Source organism: Lathamus discolor, chromosome 1 (genome assembly GCF_037157495.1).
Source record: "Lathamus discolor isolate bLatDis1 chromosome 1, bLatDis1.hap1, whole genome shotgun sequence".
Taxonomy (NCBI): Eukaryota; Metazoa; Chordata; class Aves; order Psittaciformes; family Psittacidae; genus Lathamus; species Lathamus discolor.
The window spans coordinates 37,851,948-37,870,473 of record NC_088884.1 but is presented as its reverse complement, the minus strand read 5'-3'; the positions used below and the strand labels follow the sequence as shown (position 1 = coordinate 37,870,473).

The 18,526-nt window shown below is 68.8% G+C and overlaps 2 protein-coding genes across 2 annotated transcripts; both read left to right on the top strand.

Moving 5' to 3' along the window:
• Positions 1-1,022: 1,022 nt before the first annotated feature.
• Positions 1,023-10,118, top strand: LOC136008670 (inosine-5'-monophosphate dehydrogenase 1-like). Its single transcript, XM_065668259.1, is given in 16 exon segments — positions 1,023-1,087; positions 2,214-2,312; positions 2,960-3,008; positions 3,407-3,508; positions 3,787-3,861; positions 3,975-4,061; positions 4,826-4,913; positions 5,716-5,855; positions 6,392-6,482; positions 7,159-7,242; positions 7,360-7,503; positions 8,285-8,305; positions 8,308-8,423; positions 8,480-8,598; positions 8,674-8,757; positions 9,600-10,118. Coding segments are annotated over 16 exon segments (1,341 nt in total). The 5' UTR covers positions 1,023-1,067; the 3' UTR covers positions 9,622-10,118.
• Positions 10,119-17,375: 7,257 nt separating this feature from the next.
• On the top strand, positions 17,376-18,485 carry LOC136007098 (RNA-binding protein 28-like). Its single transcript, XM_065665027.1, has 3 exons — positions 17,376-17,524; positions 18,166-18,333; positions 18,410-18,485. The coding sequence occupies exons 1-3, from the start codon at positions 17,398-17,400 to the stop codon at positions 18,460-18,462; spliced, it is 348 nt and encodes a 115-aa protein (XP_065521099.1). The 5' UTR covers positions 17,376-17,397; the 3' UTR covers positions 18,463-18,485.
• Positions 18,486-18,526: the final 41 nt, after the last annotated feature.

Genomic DNA, 18,526 nt, shown 5'->3' with positions numbered 1-18,526 from the left:
CTTCCTGAGTAACGGGGGTCCGCGTGACATTGAGGGGCACCCAAAGGACAGGGGTGTCCCTGAGCTCCAGGGGTCCCTGTGGCACTGTGGGGCACGTGGAGTACGGGGGTAGGGGGCTAAATAATGGGGGTTCCCTGTGTCATTGAGGGTCACGCAGGGGATAGGGGGGTCCTCAAGTCACGGGGGGTCCCTCTGTCATCGTGCATCACCCTGGCGATAAGGGGGCTCCCAAACTGTGTCGTCCCAGGGGACAGGGGGTCCACAGACTACGGGGGTCCCTGTGATACTGTGGGACATGGAGGGGACAAGGTGGTCCCCGAGTTAGAGGGGGTCCCTGTGTCATTGAGGGTCACCCTGGGGACAGGGGGATCCCCAAATCACGGGGGTCCCTGTGCCACTAAATGTTACCCAAGGTATAGGGGGGTCCCCAAGTTAGGGGTGTCCCTGTGTCACTGTGGGATATTCAGGGGGTAAAGGGGGTCTTTGTGTCATTGCACATCACCCAAGGGACAGGGGTGACCCCCAGATACAGGGGTCCCTCTGTCCCTGTGGGACCCCCGGGTGACAAGGTGGCCCCTGTGCCATCAAGAGCCACCCTAGCGACAAGATATGGGGGGGACACCCCCTAAATCACGTCACGGGGCCACCCTCGTGTGCCCCTGACCTTGCAGCAGCGGATTAGTGCAGGCAGCGAGCGGGCAGCGCTAATCCCGAGCAGGCAGAGGGGGGGCGGCAGCCATCACCTCGAAGGACAACGGGGGGGACACCCTCATTTGGGGAGGGGGGCACCCCAAGATTGGGAGGCGGAGGTACCCCCAGCTTGGATTAGAGGGCGTGCAGCATCCAAAGGCCTCATTAATGGGTATTCAGAGCCAAAGGGGGACCCCAAAATAGAGGGGAGGGTCCCTAAAATTAAAGAGGGGGGCGCTGAGTTCGATGGGTGCGCTTTGGGGGCTTGAATACACGTGGATGGAGGTGGGCGGGGGCAATGAGGGGGGCGTGGCCAAGGGAGATGGGCGGGGTTAGGGCCGCCCATCGCCCCTCCCCTCTCCGGCGCTGCGCGCGCCATGGGCGAGGGGGAGCCCAGGTACGGGAAGCGGGGGGACCTGGAAGGCACTGGGATGTACTGGGATGTACTGGGATGGGGGGGAGAACACAGTGGGGCTCCTGGGGGGTAAGTGGGCCCCATGTAGGGGGTAATGGGGCATGATGAGGTAGCACTGGGGAGGGGTTTGCGGTGGGGGGTGTACTGGGAGGTGCGGAGTGGTACTGGGCGGGTACTGGGAGGTTCGGGGGGGGGGACTGGGAGTTACTGGGAGGGAGGAGAGAGTGGGCGGGAGTGGAAAGAGGGGGGGTTAGGGGGGTTGGGGGGCATTGGGGGATACTGGGAGGTGATGGGGGGCAACTGGGAGGCGATGGGGGGGACTGGGAGGTGATGGGGGGGACTGGGCTGCAATGGGGAGGATGGAGAGGGGGGGGTGAGGTGGGGGGATCCCGGTTCCGGCTATCGTGCCCGTGCGCGTCCGTCCCCCCCCCGAGGCCACGCCCAACGCGGGGCTGCTGCGGGAGCCGGTACCGCAGCGCGGTGGAGCCCCTCAGGACCCCCCGCACCGGGACCGGGAGCCCCCCTGGGAGCCCCCACCCGCACCGTGGGCCGCAGGGACCCCCATGGAGACCCCCAGTGGGAGTGGGAGCCCCCAGACAGCCCCTGGCATCGGGACCCCCAGGGGTACACCCCCCCCCCCTCCCCGGAGCCCCGCAGGCACCCATCCCGGCACCGGGGAGGTGGCGGTCCCTGTCCGGGGTGGGGGGTCCTGGAGGTGTCTCTTTGGGGGGGTTCCAGTCCTGGGGGGGGGGGGGCCTGGTCCCGGGTGGGGGGGTCCCAGTGCTGGGGGGGTCGTGGTGAGGGTGACAGTGCTGGGGGGGAGCAGTGCTCGGGGGGTCCCAGTGCTGGGGGGGAGTTCCGGACCCCGGGGGCATCCCAGAGGATGTCCGGATGCTCGGGGCCGTCCTGCTGTGGGGGTCCCGATGCTCGCTGAGGGGTCCTGGTCCCTATAGGGTGGTCCCGGTGGGGTGCCAGTGCCTGTGACGGGGTCCCAGTGCCGGGTGGGGGGGTCCCGGTGCCCACGGGGTGTCCGGGAGGGGGGGGGGTGGGTTCCCGTTGGGGTGTCCCGGTGCCCATGAGGGGTCCGGGGGGTCCCTACGTGCCGCAGCATGGCCGGGTACCTGATCAGCGGCGACACCGGGTACGTGCCCGAGGACGGGCTCACGGCGCAGCAGCTCTTCGCCTCCTCCGATGGCCTCAACTACAAGTGAGGGGGACCCCCCCGGACCCCTCGTGGGCACCGGGACACCCCAACCCCCCCGAGACCCCAACCCCCCGGAGCCCCCTCCGATCCTTCCCCCCAGACCTCCCAAGCCCTTTGCCCCCCCACCCCCCCAGGACCTTCCCTAGACCCCCCTGTGACCCCCCCAAACCCCAGGTACCCCCACACCCCCCCAAGACCCTTCCCATTCCCAGATCCCCCCCCCAGGCCCCCTGCAGACCCCCCTTTGGCTCCCCAGACCCCCCCCAATCCTCCCCAAGCCCCACCAGGCCCTACCCATACCCCCCCCCCGAAGTCCCCCAGGGCCCTCATGGCCCCCAAGACTCCCAGGTCCCCCCCGACCCCCTCTAGGTCCCACCTTGATGCCCCCAGACCTTCCTAAAGCCCCCCAAGCCCCTCCCCTGACCCCCCCAAGGCCCCCCCCCGGACTCCTCATAGACCCTCCATAAGAACCCTGAGGCCCAAACCTGCCCCCCCCACCATGTGGTCAGGGTGCAGCACCCAGATCCCTGTGCCCCCCCCCCATGTGTGTGACACCCCCCCAGTGTGGGGCTGGGGTGGTTTGGGGGGGCTGGGGGACATTTGGAGGGTCCGTGGTGACCCCGCCATGAGCCCTTCATCACCCCCTGCAGTGACTTCCTCATCCTCCCCGGCTTCATTGACTTCACGGCTGATGAGGTGGTGAGTCCTGACCCCCCCGCACCCCCCTTTGCGGTGGGATGCTCTCACCGTGCCCCCCATTGGGGTGATGTTCCCCATACTCCCACATGTCCCTGTGACCCCCCCTTAGGGTGACATCCCTGGTTCCCCCCCCCCCCCCCCAGGGTGATGGCTCCCCCCGCGACTGACGTCCCTGTGCCCTCCCCGGCCCACAGTGATGTCCCCATGGCACCCCCATGGGGGTGACATCCTCATGACCCCCCCCACGATGATGTCCCTGCCCCCTCCATTGTAGTGACCTCCCTGTGACCCCCCCCGGGTGATCCCCCCCCCCCCCATAGTGATGTTCCTGTTGCTGCGCCCTCGGTGCTGTCCCCGTGCCCCCCCCCATTGAGTGACATCCTTGCCCCCCCCCCCAGGACCTGACCTCGGCGCTCACCCGGACCCTGTCCCTGAGCACCCCCCTCGTGTCCCCCCCCGCCGGGGGCAGCACCGAGGCCGAGCTGGCCATTGCCATGGCGGTGAGCGGGGGGGGCACCCAAGGGTGGGGGGGGGGAGCCTTGGTGGGCGGTGGAGGGTATGGGGGGCACCATGGGGTGAAGGGGGATTTTGAGGTGCTGGGGGGGCACCCTGAAGTGGGGGGGGGGGCACTGGGGTGTCATGGGGGGACCCTGGGTTATGTGGGGAGTGCCCCAGGGGATGGGGGGTGCGTGGCCCCAGCATGGGAGGGGTCACACACATGGGTGCAGGGGGTTCATGGGTGCAGGACCCCCCTGACCCCCCCGTGCCCCCCCCCCAGCTGATGGGCGGCATTGGCATCATCCACCACAACTGCACCCCCGAGGTGCAGGCCAGCGAGGTGCGCAAGGTGAAGGTAAGGGGGACCCCCACATGGGGTGCTCCTGCCCTATGGGTGCCTCCAACTACCCCGTGGGTGCCCCCCATCAGGGGTCCCCCACCCATGGATGCCCCCTTCACCCCCCCCAGCAATACTCTCAGGGCTCCCTCCGGACCCCGGAGCAGCCGCTCGGAGCCCCCCGGGACAGTGACAGCCACAGCCCGGCCCCGGGGCAGGTGATGGGGGCACAGGGATGTGGGGCAGGATGTGGGAGGCAGGATAGGGATGGGGAACAGGGCGGGGGGGGGAAGAGGATGAGATGTGGGGTGGGATGGGGGGCAGGGGTGGGATGCAGGGACATGAGGTGGAATTGGGAGGGTTGGAAGATGGTGGTGGGATGTGGGATGCAGGATTGGGAGGAGGAGCAGGGCAGGAGTGGGAATGGAGGGCAGGATGTGGGGCAGGGGTGGAGTGGAGGGATAGGGTAAGGGATGATGGGATCAAGGATGGGGTGGGATGGGACAAGGATGGACAGGGATGGGGTGGAATGTGGGGATGGATTGGGATGGGACCCAGGGATGGAATGGGAAGCTGGGGTAGGTTTCAGGGACAGGACAAGATGGGATCAGAAGCTGGGGGGGGTCTCGGGGACAGGGATGGGGTAGGATGGAGAATAGGGATGGGACTGGACGCAGGGATGGAATGGGATCAGGGGTGAGGTGGGGCACGGAGGTGGGATTGAATAAGATGGGAGGTGGGGGCGCAGCAGGAGGGGTATCAGGGACAGGGTGGGAGGGGGTGGGGTTGGCGGGATGGGATGGGGATGGGATGGGGATGGGGATGGGATGGGGATGGGATGGGGACAGGATGGGGACGGGATGGGATGGGGATGGGATGGGGATGGGATGGGATGGGGATGGGATGGGGACGAGATTGGACGGGTCAGGATGTGCCGGGCTGGTTCAGGTGTGTGCCTGGTCCCACGGGCACGTCCCCACAGGCACTGACCAAGCGCCGGGACCTGGCGGTGGCTCCGGCCGGCGTCACCCTCAGGGAGGCCAACGAGTCCCTGGAGCACAGCAAGAGGGGTAGGGACGGGGCACCCTGGCCCGGGGGTCACCTCCACATCACCCCATCCTTGGGGGCCGCTCCGTGTCACTGCATCACTGCTCCCTGCCTCGTGTCCCCTCTGTGTCACCCCATCCTTGTCCGTGGGGGTCCTTCCAGGTCATCCCATCCTGTTCCTTGGGGTCTCCTTCGCGTCACCCCATCCCTGGCGTCTCCTCCATGTCCCCCATCCCCTGGTGATCCCTCTGTCACCCTGTTCCTGTCCCTCGGTGTCCCCTCCATGACACCCGCCCCTACCCCTGGGGTCACCTTTTCATCCCCCCATCCCTGATGTGCCCCACATATCTCACATCCCTTGGGCCTCCTCTGTGTCACCCCATCCTTGCACTCCCCTCCTCACCGCCGTGCCCTCCGTGTCTCACATCCCCAGGGTCCCCTCCATATCTCCCATTCCCACCCCTGGGGTCATTTCTGTGTCCCTCCATCCCCAGCCCCTGGGGCACCCTCTATGTTCTACTCCCCTGCTGGGATCACTCCAGGTTCCTCACCCTTGGAGTCCCCTCTCCATCACCCCATCCCCAGTGTCCCCTCCATATCCACCCATCCCTGAAGTCACCTCCCTGTCACCCTGCTCCTGAAGTTGCATCCGTGTCGCTTCATCCCTTGGGGTCACCACATCCCCCATTCCCTCATCTCACCCCCACGTCCCCCTCTCCCAGTGCACCTCCCGCGTCTCCCCATGCGTGTCCCTTGCGCTCTTCGCCACGGCCCCCGTCCCTTGCGGTCCCCTCCACCCGTGACGTGCCCCCGTCCCTGTGGCAGGGGCCCGGGTCCGTGCGGGCTGTGCCCCATCGCTGGACGCGGGGTCGCGGCTGCTGTGCGGGGCGGCCATCGGCACCCGCGAGGACGACAAGTACCGGCTGGACCTGCTGGTGCAGGCACACGTGGACCTGGTGCTGCTGGTGAGGGATGGCCGGGGGGGGGCACGGGGCATGGGGACACAGCACACTCCGACCCAGGGGGACATGGGGACACCCCGTATCCCACCCTGGTGCTGCTGGGGAAGGGACAGGGCAGAAGAGCCCTGAGACTGGAGGGGAACATGGGACACGGTGCACCCCAACCTGCCCTGCACCCCAGCAGCCAGACCCGCAGCACTGAAATCCTGTTCCCAGAGCATCCCAAACTCTGCACCCCAAATCCTTACCCCAGTACATCCCAATGCTTCCCTTGCCCTGCACCCCAAACACTGCCCTGCTCGCCGCCCTGTGACACCCCACTGCCCTGCACTACAACACCCCAAATCCTTACCCCTGTACCCCCGTGCTCCCCCTGCCCTGCTCCCCACCCTGCAGCACCCCAGTTCGCAGCCCCACAGCACCACAACCCTCTCCCTGCGCTGCACCCCAAAACCGTGTGTCCCCCCATGCCCCCCTCACCGGGACCCTCCCCCGGCACCCCCCCCCCCTCACCAGGTGACCCCATTCCTTGTCCCCAGGACTCATCCCAGGGGAACTCCCGGTTCCAGCTGGGGATGCTCCGGTACATCAAGAGCCGGTACCCGCAGCTCCCGGTCATCGGTGGCACCGGTGAGGAGGGCGGGGGGGGGGGGGGGCGGAGGGGGTGATGTGGGGCTGGGAATAGGGGTGCCAGGGGTGTGGAGCAGGGTGGGGGTTTAGGGTGCAGTGTGGGTGCAGGGCAGGGGGGGTATTGGGGAATCATGGGATAAGGATTGGGGCGCTGTGGGGCAGAATATTGGGATGAAGGGCAGGGACAGCATTGGGATGCCATGGAGTTGGGTATTGGAGTGCTCTTGAGCACAGTTTTGGGGTGCCATGGGACACTGAGCTGCTCAGGGGGATCATTGGGGTGCAGTGGACCCCATGAGCTAGGGGTATCATGGTGTGTGGGGGTCCCATCTCAGTGTGTCCCCTATGGGGTTGTCCCCCGTGCGGGTGTCTCCGTGGGGGTGTCCCATACTAGCGTGTTCCGTGTTGGTGTGTCCCCTATGCAGGTATCTCATCTGGGCCTGTCCCCATGGGGGTGTCCCATGCTGTGGGGTCCCCTATGGTTCTGTTCTCAGCGTGTCCCCTTTGGGATGTCCCATGTCAGGGTCTCTAATGTCAGGGTGTCCCACCTTGGTGTCGCATGGCAGCATCCCTGTCAGGCTGTCCCTCCACGGTTTGTCCCCAATGGGGCTGTCCCACGTTGGGCTCTCCCCGTGGGGTGTCCCGTGTCGGCGTATCCCATGTTGTGCTGTTGCAGTGGTCACCGCCGCCCAAGCCAAGAACCTCATTGATGCTGGGGTGGACGCGCTGCGGGTGGGCACCGGCTGCTTCACCCATGAAGGTACCTCCTGACCCCCCCCCCCCAGGCCCCTCAGTCCCGTCCCCCCCCGCCCCAGCGCCCCCGTTGGTGCCGCCCCGGGCGCTGTCCGCCGTGCGGGTGCTGAAGCCGCTCCCGCAGCGCAGGCGTGCGGGCGGCCGCAGGGCACCGCCGTTTACCGCGTGGCCGAGTACGCGCGGCGCTTCGGGGTCCCGGTCATCGCCGACGGCGGCCTCCGCACCCTGGGCCACGTGGTGAAGGCGCTGGCGCTCGGCGCCTCCACGGGTGAGGCCGGGGGGGGGGGGGTCCATGTACACCAATGGGGGCAACTGGGGGGGCCATGGACGGGGACCCCCCTGCACTCACCCCAAAACCCAGTCTGGGGGCACCGACATCAACGTGCGCCCCTGGGGTCCCATCACCCCCTGGAACCCACATTTGGGGTTATCCGGGGGGGGGGTTGGTGATGGGGACCCCCCCTGTACCCACATCTGTGGTCAATCTGGAGGGGGTTATGGGTGGAGACCCCTCTGTGCCCACCCCAAAACCCATCTCTGGGGGTCTGACACCCCCTGTACCCCCCCCCCCCAGTGCTCATACTGGGGTCCTGACACCCCATCTTGCACCCACATTTAGGGATACCCTGGGGGTAGTTGATGGGTGGGGACCCCCTGCACCCACATTTAGGACCACCCGTGGGGGGGTGATGGATAGGACCCTCCTGCACCTACATCTGGGGACATCCTGGGGGGGTTGATGGATGGGGAACCCCCGGCACCCACCCCAAGGGGGACCATCACCCCCCTCACCCATCCTGGTGCCCCCCCAGTGGGTCCAGTGGCCTTGACCCCCCTGTAACCACCCCAAAGCCCACCCTGAGGAGGGCCTGATGCCCCCTGTAGCCCCCCACTGCCCCCCCCTTGGGTCCCTGCCTCCCCAGTCCCCCCCCCCCCTTTTGGGTCCTGACCCCTCCCAAACCCCCCCATTCCCCTCCCCATGGGTCCCTGTCCCCCCACCCTTGTGTCATTTGCCCCCCCATCCCTAACCCCCCCATGTCTCCCCACAGTGATGCTGGGCTCCCTCCTGACCCCCCCACCGACGCCCCCCCTGAATTCCTCCCGCCCGATGCCACCCGTTTGTCACCGCACCAGGACACGGCCGCTGGCCACCACCACAGGTACATCATAGGGAGGGTCTGGGGGGGGGTCCCTGCACCCTGAACCCCCTTTTACCCACCCCCCCTCCCCATGTCACCCCATAGCAAGGGGGACCCATCCGGCCCCATCCGGAGAATTCCATCCATCACTTCATCCCGTACCTGATCGCCGGGATCCAGCACGGGTGCCAGGACATCGGCGCCCGGAGCCTCTCAGTGCTGCGGTGGGTTAAGGGGGGGTCATGGGGGGGGGGGGCGTTTGGGAGTACCCGACCCCATTGACCCCCAATCCCCCCCAGGTCCATGATGTACTCGGGGGAGCTGAAGTTCGAGAGGAGGACGATGGCGGCACAGCTTGAGGGGGGGGTCCATGGGCTCCACTCGTAAGGGGTGGGGCAAAGGGAGAGCCTGGGGGGGCTATGGGGTGTGGGGTTACAGGTGTTGGGGGGGCACCCAGTGATCCCAGTTTTAGGGTACGGGGGGGTCCCAGCCACCCTTTGCTCAGGTACTGGGGGTCCCAGTGTCCCAGTGCTGGGGTTTGGGGTCCCAGCTCCTCCCCATTGCCCCAGTGTCAGCTACTGGGGGTCCCAGTCCCCCTCATTGCTGGGTTTTGGTGTTCCCAGCCCCCCCTTACCCAATTACCAAGCCCCCCCAGCTATGGGGCACCCTTATACTGGGGGTACTGGTCCAGACTGGGGGAGCCTGGGGCACTCGGGGGCTTCACCTCGGGCTTCCTGAGATGCTGCAGTGGGTTCTAGGGTCCAGGGGAGGCGGGGCTTGAGCTAAGGGGGTGGGGCTTCTTGTGCTTGGGTGGCTGCTGATTGGCTGGTTGAGGTGCTGGTTAGCTGTGATTGGCTGGTTGAGGTGATGGTTGGCTGGTTGACCAGGATGTTGCTTGGTCACTTCATTGCTGGCCAAGATGATGATTGGTTGGCCAGTTGGCTAGCCAGGATGCTGGTTAGCTGTGATTGGTCAGCTGGTTGGGATGCTGGTTGACTGGTTGCTGTCCTGCCTGCTGGTTGGTTGATTGGCTGAGGGACCAGGTTGCTCATTGGTTCGTTGAATGGTGGGGAGGACGCTGGTTGGGTGACTGGCTGATCAGTCAGGATGCTGTTTGGCTATGATTGGTCAGATAGTTGGGATGCAGATAGGCAGGATGCTGACCTGGTTGCTCATTGGCTGGCTGGTTGAATGACCACCCCCCCCGCCCATCTGTGCCCCGCAGGTATGAGAAGCGGCTGTACTGAGGATGGGGTCCCCCTGACCCCCCCGCCCAGGGCAGCACCATCACCGGTGCTGCTCTGGGGCTCTTTGCACTATGGGCTGGACTCCCCCGGCCCCCCAGCACCCCCCAGGACCATGGTGCTTGGGGGGGCCCCAGGGTGCTGCACCCCCCTGAACCCCTTCTTGGGGGGAACACGGGACCCCCCACTCAGGGTCCCTCCACTCAGGGTCCCCCCACTCTGGGGTCACCCCCAACCCAGGGACCCCCCGAGAAGGGACCCCCCCCTGCACCCCAGCTGTTTCCCCTACCCAGGGACCTCATACCCACGGATGCCCCACCTCAGGGTGTCCCCCACACAGGGACCCCCCCCCCATAACCAGGGAACCCCCACCCAAGGGACCCCGCAATCCAGGGACCCCCTGAGTCAGGGACCGCCCATCCCAGGGGTCCCAGCAGGCTGAGGGGGGCCCCGTTGTATCAGGTATTAATAAGTAATAGAGCATCCCCTGGTGTACGTGTCCCGTGGGACACACGTGGCACATGCGATAAATGGATACAGGACGCACGTGACATGGACTCGCATGCTCGGGGGCAGATGGGTCACCCCCATGTGGTGTTGCACAGCGCGGGGGGCTTGCATGACGTGACACAGCTTTACACACTGTGACATGGGCGCACACGTGGAAACACGGGTCTGCACAGGGAAACACGGGTCTGCGCAGGGAAACATGGGTCTGCGCAGGGAAACATGGGTCTGTGCATGGAAACATGAGTTTGCACATGGAAACATGGGTCTGTACATGGAAACACAGGTTTGCACGTGGAAACACGGGTCTGTATCTGGAAACACGGGGTTGCACTTGGGAACACGGGTCTGTACATGGAAACATGGCTCTGTATATGGAAACATGGATCTGAACATGGAAACACGGGTTTGCACATGGAAACACAGGTTTGCACGCCATGGGCATGGCCTTGCACACTATGGCACCAGTTTGCACACCATGGGAATAGGTTTGCACACCGGGACACGGGTTCACACAGGGTGCCGGGGGTTGCACGCCCCAGCAGAGGTTGCACACCATGGCTTGCCCTTGCACGCCATGGGCATGGCCTTGCCAGCACGGCACGTGTTTGCACACCGCGGGCACGGCCTGGTGCGCTAGGACACAGGTTTGTGTCCCACACGTGGCAGAAGGGACGTGTCGGCTGAGAGAGAGGGGGGCAGAGGGAGCTTCAGTGGCGTAGCCATCAGCACCAGTGCCACCATGGGTACCAGTGCCACCATGGTACCAGTGCCAGCACCAGCACGCGTGTAAGCGGCGGGCAAGTGTGAGCGATGTAACCGGGGGAGCCGAGCGGGGGCCGAGCCGAGTCGAGTGAGACCGAACGGGGCCGACCGGTGTCGAGCTCACCCGAGCGGCGTCGAGCGGGACCGAGCTCAGCCGAGTGGAGCCGAGCGGAGCCGAGCGGAGCCGAGCAGCGCGGGCTCCGCCGGGTCCTAGTGCCCGCGTCCGTCGCGGAGGAGGAGGATGAGGAGGAGGGGTGAAGAGGAGGGTGAAGAAGGGGGGCTGTAAAGGTGGGGTGGGGGGAGGTGAGGGGAGGGGCCGGTGCCGCTGGGGCCGGTGCTGCCGCGGAGCGGGGCCGGGGCTGGAGTCGCCGCCGAGGCCGGTGGGTGCTTGGTGGGGGGGGGGGTGTCCACGGACGGGGGTGTAGGGAGGGGGTGTGTCAGGTACGGGGGTGCGGGGTGCTGGGGTGCAGGGGTTTGGGGTGTCCAGGGCGATGGATGCCGGTATGGGGGTGCTGGGTATTGGGGTGCCCAGGATACCTGGGGTGCAGGGGTTTGGGGTGCTGCTTTGCTGGGGTGCACGATGCCGAGGCGCTAGGGTGAAGGGTGCTGGATGGTGGGGTACCCAGGGCGCAGGGCTTTGGGGTGTATGGCGTGGGGTGCCCGTGGTGCGGGGTTTCGGGGTTCGTGGTGCGGGGAGCTCAGTGTTGGGGTGCAGGGCGGTGGGCGCGGGTGCTGCGTGCCCGGGGTGGCGGGGTTTGGGGGGTGTTACACGGGGGTGCTGGGTGCGGGGGTGCTGGGGGGGGGGGGGGGTGGGAGTTGGGGTGCTGGGGGTGGGTGCCCCCCCCCCCCCCCCGCTGTCTCACGCTCACACGCGCTGTCACGCGTGCACACCCACGCGCGGTGTCACACGCGCAAGGCCACCCACGCGTGCACGCGGCGGCGGGAGCGTGGGGGGGGGGGGGTGTTGCGCGTGCAAGGTGGGGGGGGGGGCGTGGGGGGGGGGGGGGTGCGCGCGGTGAGGGGGTGCGCGCAACGGCGCGTGTGCTGCCACGCGCGTGGGACCCGCGGGGGTCGGCGGGTGCCACCCGTGGGTGCTGCACCGGGACCCGCGCGTGTGCCCCCTCCCCCCACCCAGTGCCCCCCCCCCCCCCCCCCCCCCCGTGCCCCCCCATGCGTGCCCGTGCCCCGCACGGCGCCGGTGCCGCCGGGTCCCGTCACGTCACATCCAGCGGGACGCGGCCGATGTGACAGCGGAGACAGCTCCTGTCACACGCATTAGGGACAGGCACCGGGCGGGGGGGGACACACCGGGTCATGGGGGGACCCAGGTAACGGGGGCAACCGGGTCATGGCCGGGGGGGGGGGGGTCCCACCACCCTCCAATGAGCTCCGTGGGCCCCGTGGGTCTGGGGATGCTGAACGCTGTGGGGCTGTGTGTGCCGTGGGGCTGGCCATGGGCTTGTGCCATAGGGATAAGTGCCACGGGGCTGACCGTGTTGTGGGGCTGGCCATGGGGCAGAGTGCGCCATACGGCTGGGTGTGCTGTGGGGCTCAGTGGGCTGTGGGGCTGGGTGTGTGCCCTGGGGTGGATGATGTGCCATAGGCTGGCTGTTCGATGGGGATGACCGTGCCATGGGCTTGGTGTGCTGCAGGGCTGGCCATGGGGCTGGCTGTGATGTAGGGTGGGACGCGTGCTGTGGGGCTGAGTGTGCCATCGGGTGGGCTGTGTCCTGTGGGGCTGGCTGTGATGTGGGACTGTCTGAACCCTATGGGTCTGGCTGGGTGCCATGGGTCTGGCTGTGCCATGGGGTGGGTGCTGTGAGTCCCCCCCTGAACCCCATAGCGATGCCCTGCTCCGTGTAACAAACACGCCCCCCCCGCTCCCGCCCCTCTCCGCAGATGTCCCCAGCGATGTCCCCAGTGGGGCCGGGCGCTGCCCCCCGCCTGCTGCTGGCCCTGCTCTGCCTGCCCCCCATCTATGGGGCTCCCCACAGCGACGCTCCCCCCGTCCTGTCCCTCAACCTCGGCCTCAACTTCAAGCTCAAGGTGCGAAGTCGGGGCCCCCCCCCGCCCCACATCGCCCCCCCCAGCCCCACAACCTGTCCCCATTGGGGTCAGGCTGGGACCCCGGTGACGAGACGGGCTCTGGGACGCCCCCATTGGCAATGGGGGGCTTTGGGGGCGCCCCCCTCCCAAAGGGGACCCCCCCGTCTGAGGAGCACAAGGGGCTGGAGCTGGACATCGCCATTGACCTGACAGCGGGGCTGGACCCCAAAGCGGGGTCGTCCCCCCCCAGCCTCCTGCAGGGCCCCCCTATGGCCGGTGAGTGCCCCCCAACACCGGCCTGGGGTGTCCCCCCCATAATATTAAACCCACCCCCCCAATGTGTGGGTCCGTGTCCGTGTCCCCCCCAGGGTCCCTGGCTCCCACGGTGCCCCCCAAGTTGAGCTTGAGGCGCTGGGGGGGGCAACGGCTCCTGGGGGCAGGAGGAGGGCGGCAGCGGCAGCACCGAGCCAGGTGAGGGGAACGGGGGGGTCCTGGGGGGGGGGGTCCTGGGGGATGTGGGTGTCATGGAGGGGGTCCTGGGAATGGGGGCTGTGGGTTAATGGGAGCCGGGGGGGGGTGGGGGCAACTGGGGGGAATAAAGGGGGATCCGGGGGGGGGGGGGAGGAGGGGTTGAGGAGGGTCTGGGGCGCTGCTGGTGGGTCCTGGGGGGGGTCTCTAAAGGGGTAGTGGGGGTCCGGGTGGGATTGGGGCATCATGGAAGAGAGTGAGCGGGGCCAGGGAGGGCAGTGGAGGGCTCCTGGGGGGGTTACAATGGGGGCGGGGGGGGGGGCGCCTGGGGGTCCCAGGTGGAAAGAGGGGATCCCCGGAGGGGGCGGGGGGGTGTCCTGGGTGGGATGGGGGGTACCGGGGCTGCTTTGGGGTCTCAGGGAGTCTTGGGGGGAGGGGGGGGATCAGAGGGCTCCGGGGGGGCGCTGAGGGTGATTGGGGGTCTCTTACCGGGGGCAGGGGCTCTGGGGGGTCCCGGTGCGTCCCGCCCCCCCCCCCCCCCCCCACTCCGCGCTCCGCGGGGGGGGTTGCGGTGCCCGCCCCGCGCGGTGCCCCCCCGCTGACCCCCCCCTTTCCCCTCCCTGCAGCCCCGCCCACGCCCTCCTCCCCGCCGTGCCCGCCCCCGGCGCGCTGCCCCCCCGGCCCGCGCGCGTCCCCGGCGCCCTTCTCGTGGCCGCCGCACTTCCTGCCCCCGCCGCGCAGCTGGGGCGCGGCCGCGGGCGCGTGGGGCCGGGCGTGGCCCGCGCACGTGTTCGGGGCGGGGGCGGCGTTCGCGGCGCTGGCGCTGCTGGGGCTCGCGCTGCTGCTGCGGGGGGGCGCGGGGGCGCGCGGCGCGGCCGCGGGGGGCGCTGCTGGCGGTGGCCGGGGCCGCGCGCGCGCTCCCGCTGCTGCTGGACCCGTACGAGCGGCGCGGGCTGCTCCCCGCGCCCTGCGCGCGCCTGCTCTTCGAGCTGCCCTTCCCGTGCCTGGGCTGGGGGCTGGCGCGCGGGCTGGCGCGCCCGCTGCCGGCCGCGCTGGCGCTGCTGCACGTGGCGCTGGCGGCCGGCGCCGTGCTGGCGGTGGCGGGGCTGGGCCGCGCGGGGGCGCTGCTGCTGCTGCCGCGCGCCGGCTTCGCGGCGCTGGCGCTGGGGCTGGCGCTGGCGCTGCCCGCGGGGGGGGGGGGGGGGGGGGGGGCTGCCGCGGGGGCGCGCGCGCCGGCGCCGCCGTGGGCGTGCTGGGGGCGCTGGGCAGCGCCGCGCTGCAGCTGTACGGCGTGCTCGCGGCCGCGGGGTGGGCGGCGGCGCAGGCGCCGCGGGGGCCCTGGGGCTGGTGGGGGCTGCAGCTGGGCTGCCGCGTGGCCGAGGTGGCCATGGGCGGCACCGTGGCCGCCATGGCCCTGCGCGCCCCGCCCGCGCCGCGCCGCCCCGCCAGCCGCCCGGACGGCGGCGGCGAGGCGGGGGCCGCGGAGGCGGCGGCGGCGGCGGGCGGCGGCGGCGGGGCGGCCGCAGAGCCCGCGGAGGGGGGACGCGGACCCCACGGCCGGGGTTCCGGCCCCCGACGCCCATCAACCTGCGCCGCAGCATCGACGAGGCGCTGGGAGCGCGGCGCGGCGGCGGCCGGGACGGCGGCGGCCTGGGCTGGAACGGGCTGGGCACGGGCTGGACCGCGCTAGCAATGGGGGGCGAGGGCGGCGCCGGCGCGGCGGGCAGCGGCAAGGCCACGGTCCCGAGCGTGGAGGGAACCTTGACGCCGCCGAGCCTTGCGGCGACCCTGGCGCCCAGCCTCGACGGCGTCCTGAGCCCCGGGCTCCGCGCTGCCTTGAGCGCGACCCCGGGCACCGCTGTGGCCTCCAGCGCGGGTGCGGCCACGGCGCCAAGCGTTGTGACAACCGTGACCTTGACCCCCGGCCCAGCCGCGGCCCCGAGTCTCGGAGCGACCGCAGCGGCGAGTCTTGACGCAGCCGCGGCCTCAAGGCCGCACCGCCACCGCACCCGGAGCCGCCGCAACCAGTGCAGCAGTGCTCAGCACAGCCGGCGCAACCGGCAAAGCGGAGCTCAGCAGCGCCAGCACCGCGCGCTGTCGGCGCAGCCGTGGCCTCAAGTCCTGGCACAACCGCGGCATCAAGCGTTGCTACCGCTAAGACATCGAGTACTGGCACCAGCAGCACACCAGGTCTTGGAACAGCCATGGCCCCAGGTCTCGGAGCAACCACAACCCCCAGTGTTGGTTCAACCACGACATCAAGCAGTGGTGCAACCACAGCCCCCAGTGTTGGTACCACCATGACATCAAGCGGTGGTGCAACCACAGCCCCCAGTGTTGGTACCACCACAACATCAGGCGTTGGTGCAACCACAGCCCCAGCGTTGGTACCCACCATGACTCTGGATCTCAACACAAGCACGACCCCCAGTGTTGGAACAGCCACAACATCAAATCCTGGCACAACCGTGACCTCAAGCGTTGGCACAACCGTGGCCCCGAGCGTTAGTTCAACCACGACCTCAAGCCTCGGCACCAGCAGCGCGCCAGCTCGCGGCACAGCCGCAGCACCTCTTGGAGCGCCCACGACCCCCAAGCGTTGCCACAACCACGGCCCCAGGTCCTGGCACCGTCCCCGCAGGACCCAGCCCCACGGGCGCCCCCGCCTTGCCCCGCTCCTCCTCCGGCACTGGGGCCCCCGCGGTGTCCCCAGGGCTCCAGAACAGTGCCCCCCTGTCCCCACAGGGCAGTGACACCATAGACTTGTAGGGGGGCACCCCCAAAACCCCCATGGTGCTGGGGGCACCCAGTGGGGCTGGGACCCCCCTCGGACCCCCAAGTGCTCTGGAGACCTCCCCAAGAGACCCCATCTGCCCCCCAGGTCCCTGGGACACCCCCATGTCCTTGAGACCCCCAAGTGCTGATGACAACCTGGGACCCCCCCCAAGATGCCCAGGACCCCAATACGGGTGACATCAAAGCCCCCCCATATCCTTGTGCTGATGAGAACTTGGAGACCCCCACAGCCGCCCCACCAGGTCCTGTGACCGCCCCCAAGTGTGGTCAAGAACCTGGAGTCCCCCATATCCTTGAGCCCCCCAAGTGTTGATGACAATCTGGGGACCCCCCCAGGCCCCCCCCGCAGTGGTGACAATCTGAGCCCCCCTCACGTGCCCAAGGGCCCCCCCTTTGACAAGCCCTCCCCTCCCAGCGCTGGGGGGGGGGGGGAATTAGGGGGTTCCCCCCCCTTGTACCCAATAAAGTGCCACGCACAAAGGGTGTGAGTGTGACCCCGCGTGACCCCCACAACGGGGGGGGTGCCCCTACACTGTGACCCCCAGATAACCCCCCCATGACCCCTGGGACAAGACCCCCAACCCCATTTGGCCCACACCAGTCCCTGGATGGGACCCCCAAGTCCCCGCTAAACCCCCCCATGACGCCTGGGTGGGACCCTCAAACCACACCACGACCCTAGGACCCCTGGTATGGGACCCCCAAGAGCCCCTCTAGCCCTTGGTAGGGGGGCCCCGAGCCCCCCGAACCCACAGCCTGTAGCATGGGACCCTTGATACCCCCCACCCACCCTGGGACGGGACCCCCAAGACCCGCCATGGCCCCTGAGACAGGACCCCCAAGTCCCTCTGATGAGACCCCAAGACCCCCCATGACCCGTAGGATGGGACCCCCACGATCCCCAAGGGAAAAGGACCCCCAACCCTTTCCCACCTTTGGGAAAAGGACCCCCAACCCCCCTTGATCCCCAAGTCCCAGTGATGGACCCTTGAGACCCCATAGGATCCCCGGAGACCCCCCCAACTGACCCCTGGGATGTGCCCCCAAGCCCCTCTGTGTGTGTGTGTGTGTCCCCATGTGGGACCCCCAAAACCCCTCCGCATCCTTCACCCCGCGGTTCCCCTCCGCGCCACCAGGGGGCGCTCTCCCCCCTAGGCTCCGCTCTGTCCCGCCCCGCCCCGCACTGCGCGGTCCAAGATGGCGGCGCCCTGCGGCCGCACGGTGCTGGTGCGGGGCCTGCCCGCCGCCGCCACCGACGCGGAGCTGCAGCGGCTCTTCGGGAGCATCGGGCCCCTGCGGCGCGGCTTCGTCGTCACCGAGAAGGGTCCGGGGGGGCCGGGAGGGCTGGGAGTGGGTTTGGGGTCTGGGACACCGGCACTGGGGTAGGGGGTGCTGAGAGGGGCCAGGACTGGAGCTGGGGGGGCTGAAGGGGGCTGAGACCGCGGTGTGGGGGTCTGGGGGGGCCAGGGCTGGGGGTTTGGGATCTGGAGGGGGCTGGGGCCAGGGTCTGGGGGCTTGGGGTGGCTGGGAATGGGGTCTGGGGGGGAAGAAGGGGACCAGGAGCAGGGAGGAGCGCTGGGACTGGGCTGTGGGTCGGGGCTGAGGGGCTGTAAGGGGGCCTGGGGTGTGCTGAGAGGGGCCGGGACCAAAGAGGGACCCAGAGCCAGCGTTTTGGGGGGGCAGGACCAGGGTTTGGGGGACTGCAGAGGCCGGGGACCAGGGTTTAGGGGTGCTGATGCGTCCTGAAACCCGTTTACTGGGGAGGTCTGTGGCGTTGGGGGCGTCCCAGAGGACACTTTGGGGCAGGAATTGGGAGGCCGGATTTGGGGGTCATGGGGACCCCCTAGAGCCATTGCCTAGGACTATTGAATGGGGTTTGGGGGTGGCAGGAAGGGGGGTCAGGAGGGGCAATATTTGGGGTGTCAGCGCATGCCCCCCCCTTCCTCCCCCCGTTGTCCCCCCCAGGCACCCAGAAGTGCCGCGGCTTCGGCTACGTCACCTTCTCCCTGGCTGAGGATGCCCAAAGAGCCCTTGAGGAGCCCCCTCTATGGGGCAGCCACCGCCTGACCGCGACTCCCGCCCGGCACCGGGGGCAGAGACCCCCCCGGGGGGGGGCCGAGCAGGAGGCAGGAGGTGAGGGGGGGTCCCCGATCCCTTCCTGCACCCCTAGAGGGGAGCCGAGCGCCCTCAGTGCCCATTGCCCCCACAGGGACCCCCCCGCAGGTGAAGCAGCCCGGCCGGCATCCAGGAAAGCGCGTTTGATCGTCCGCAACCTCAGCTTCAAGGTTTGGGGGGGCCTGAGAGGGCCTGGGCGGGGGGGGGATAA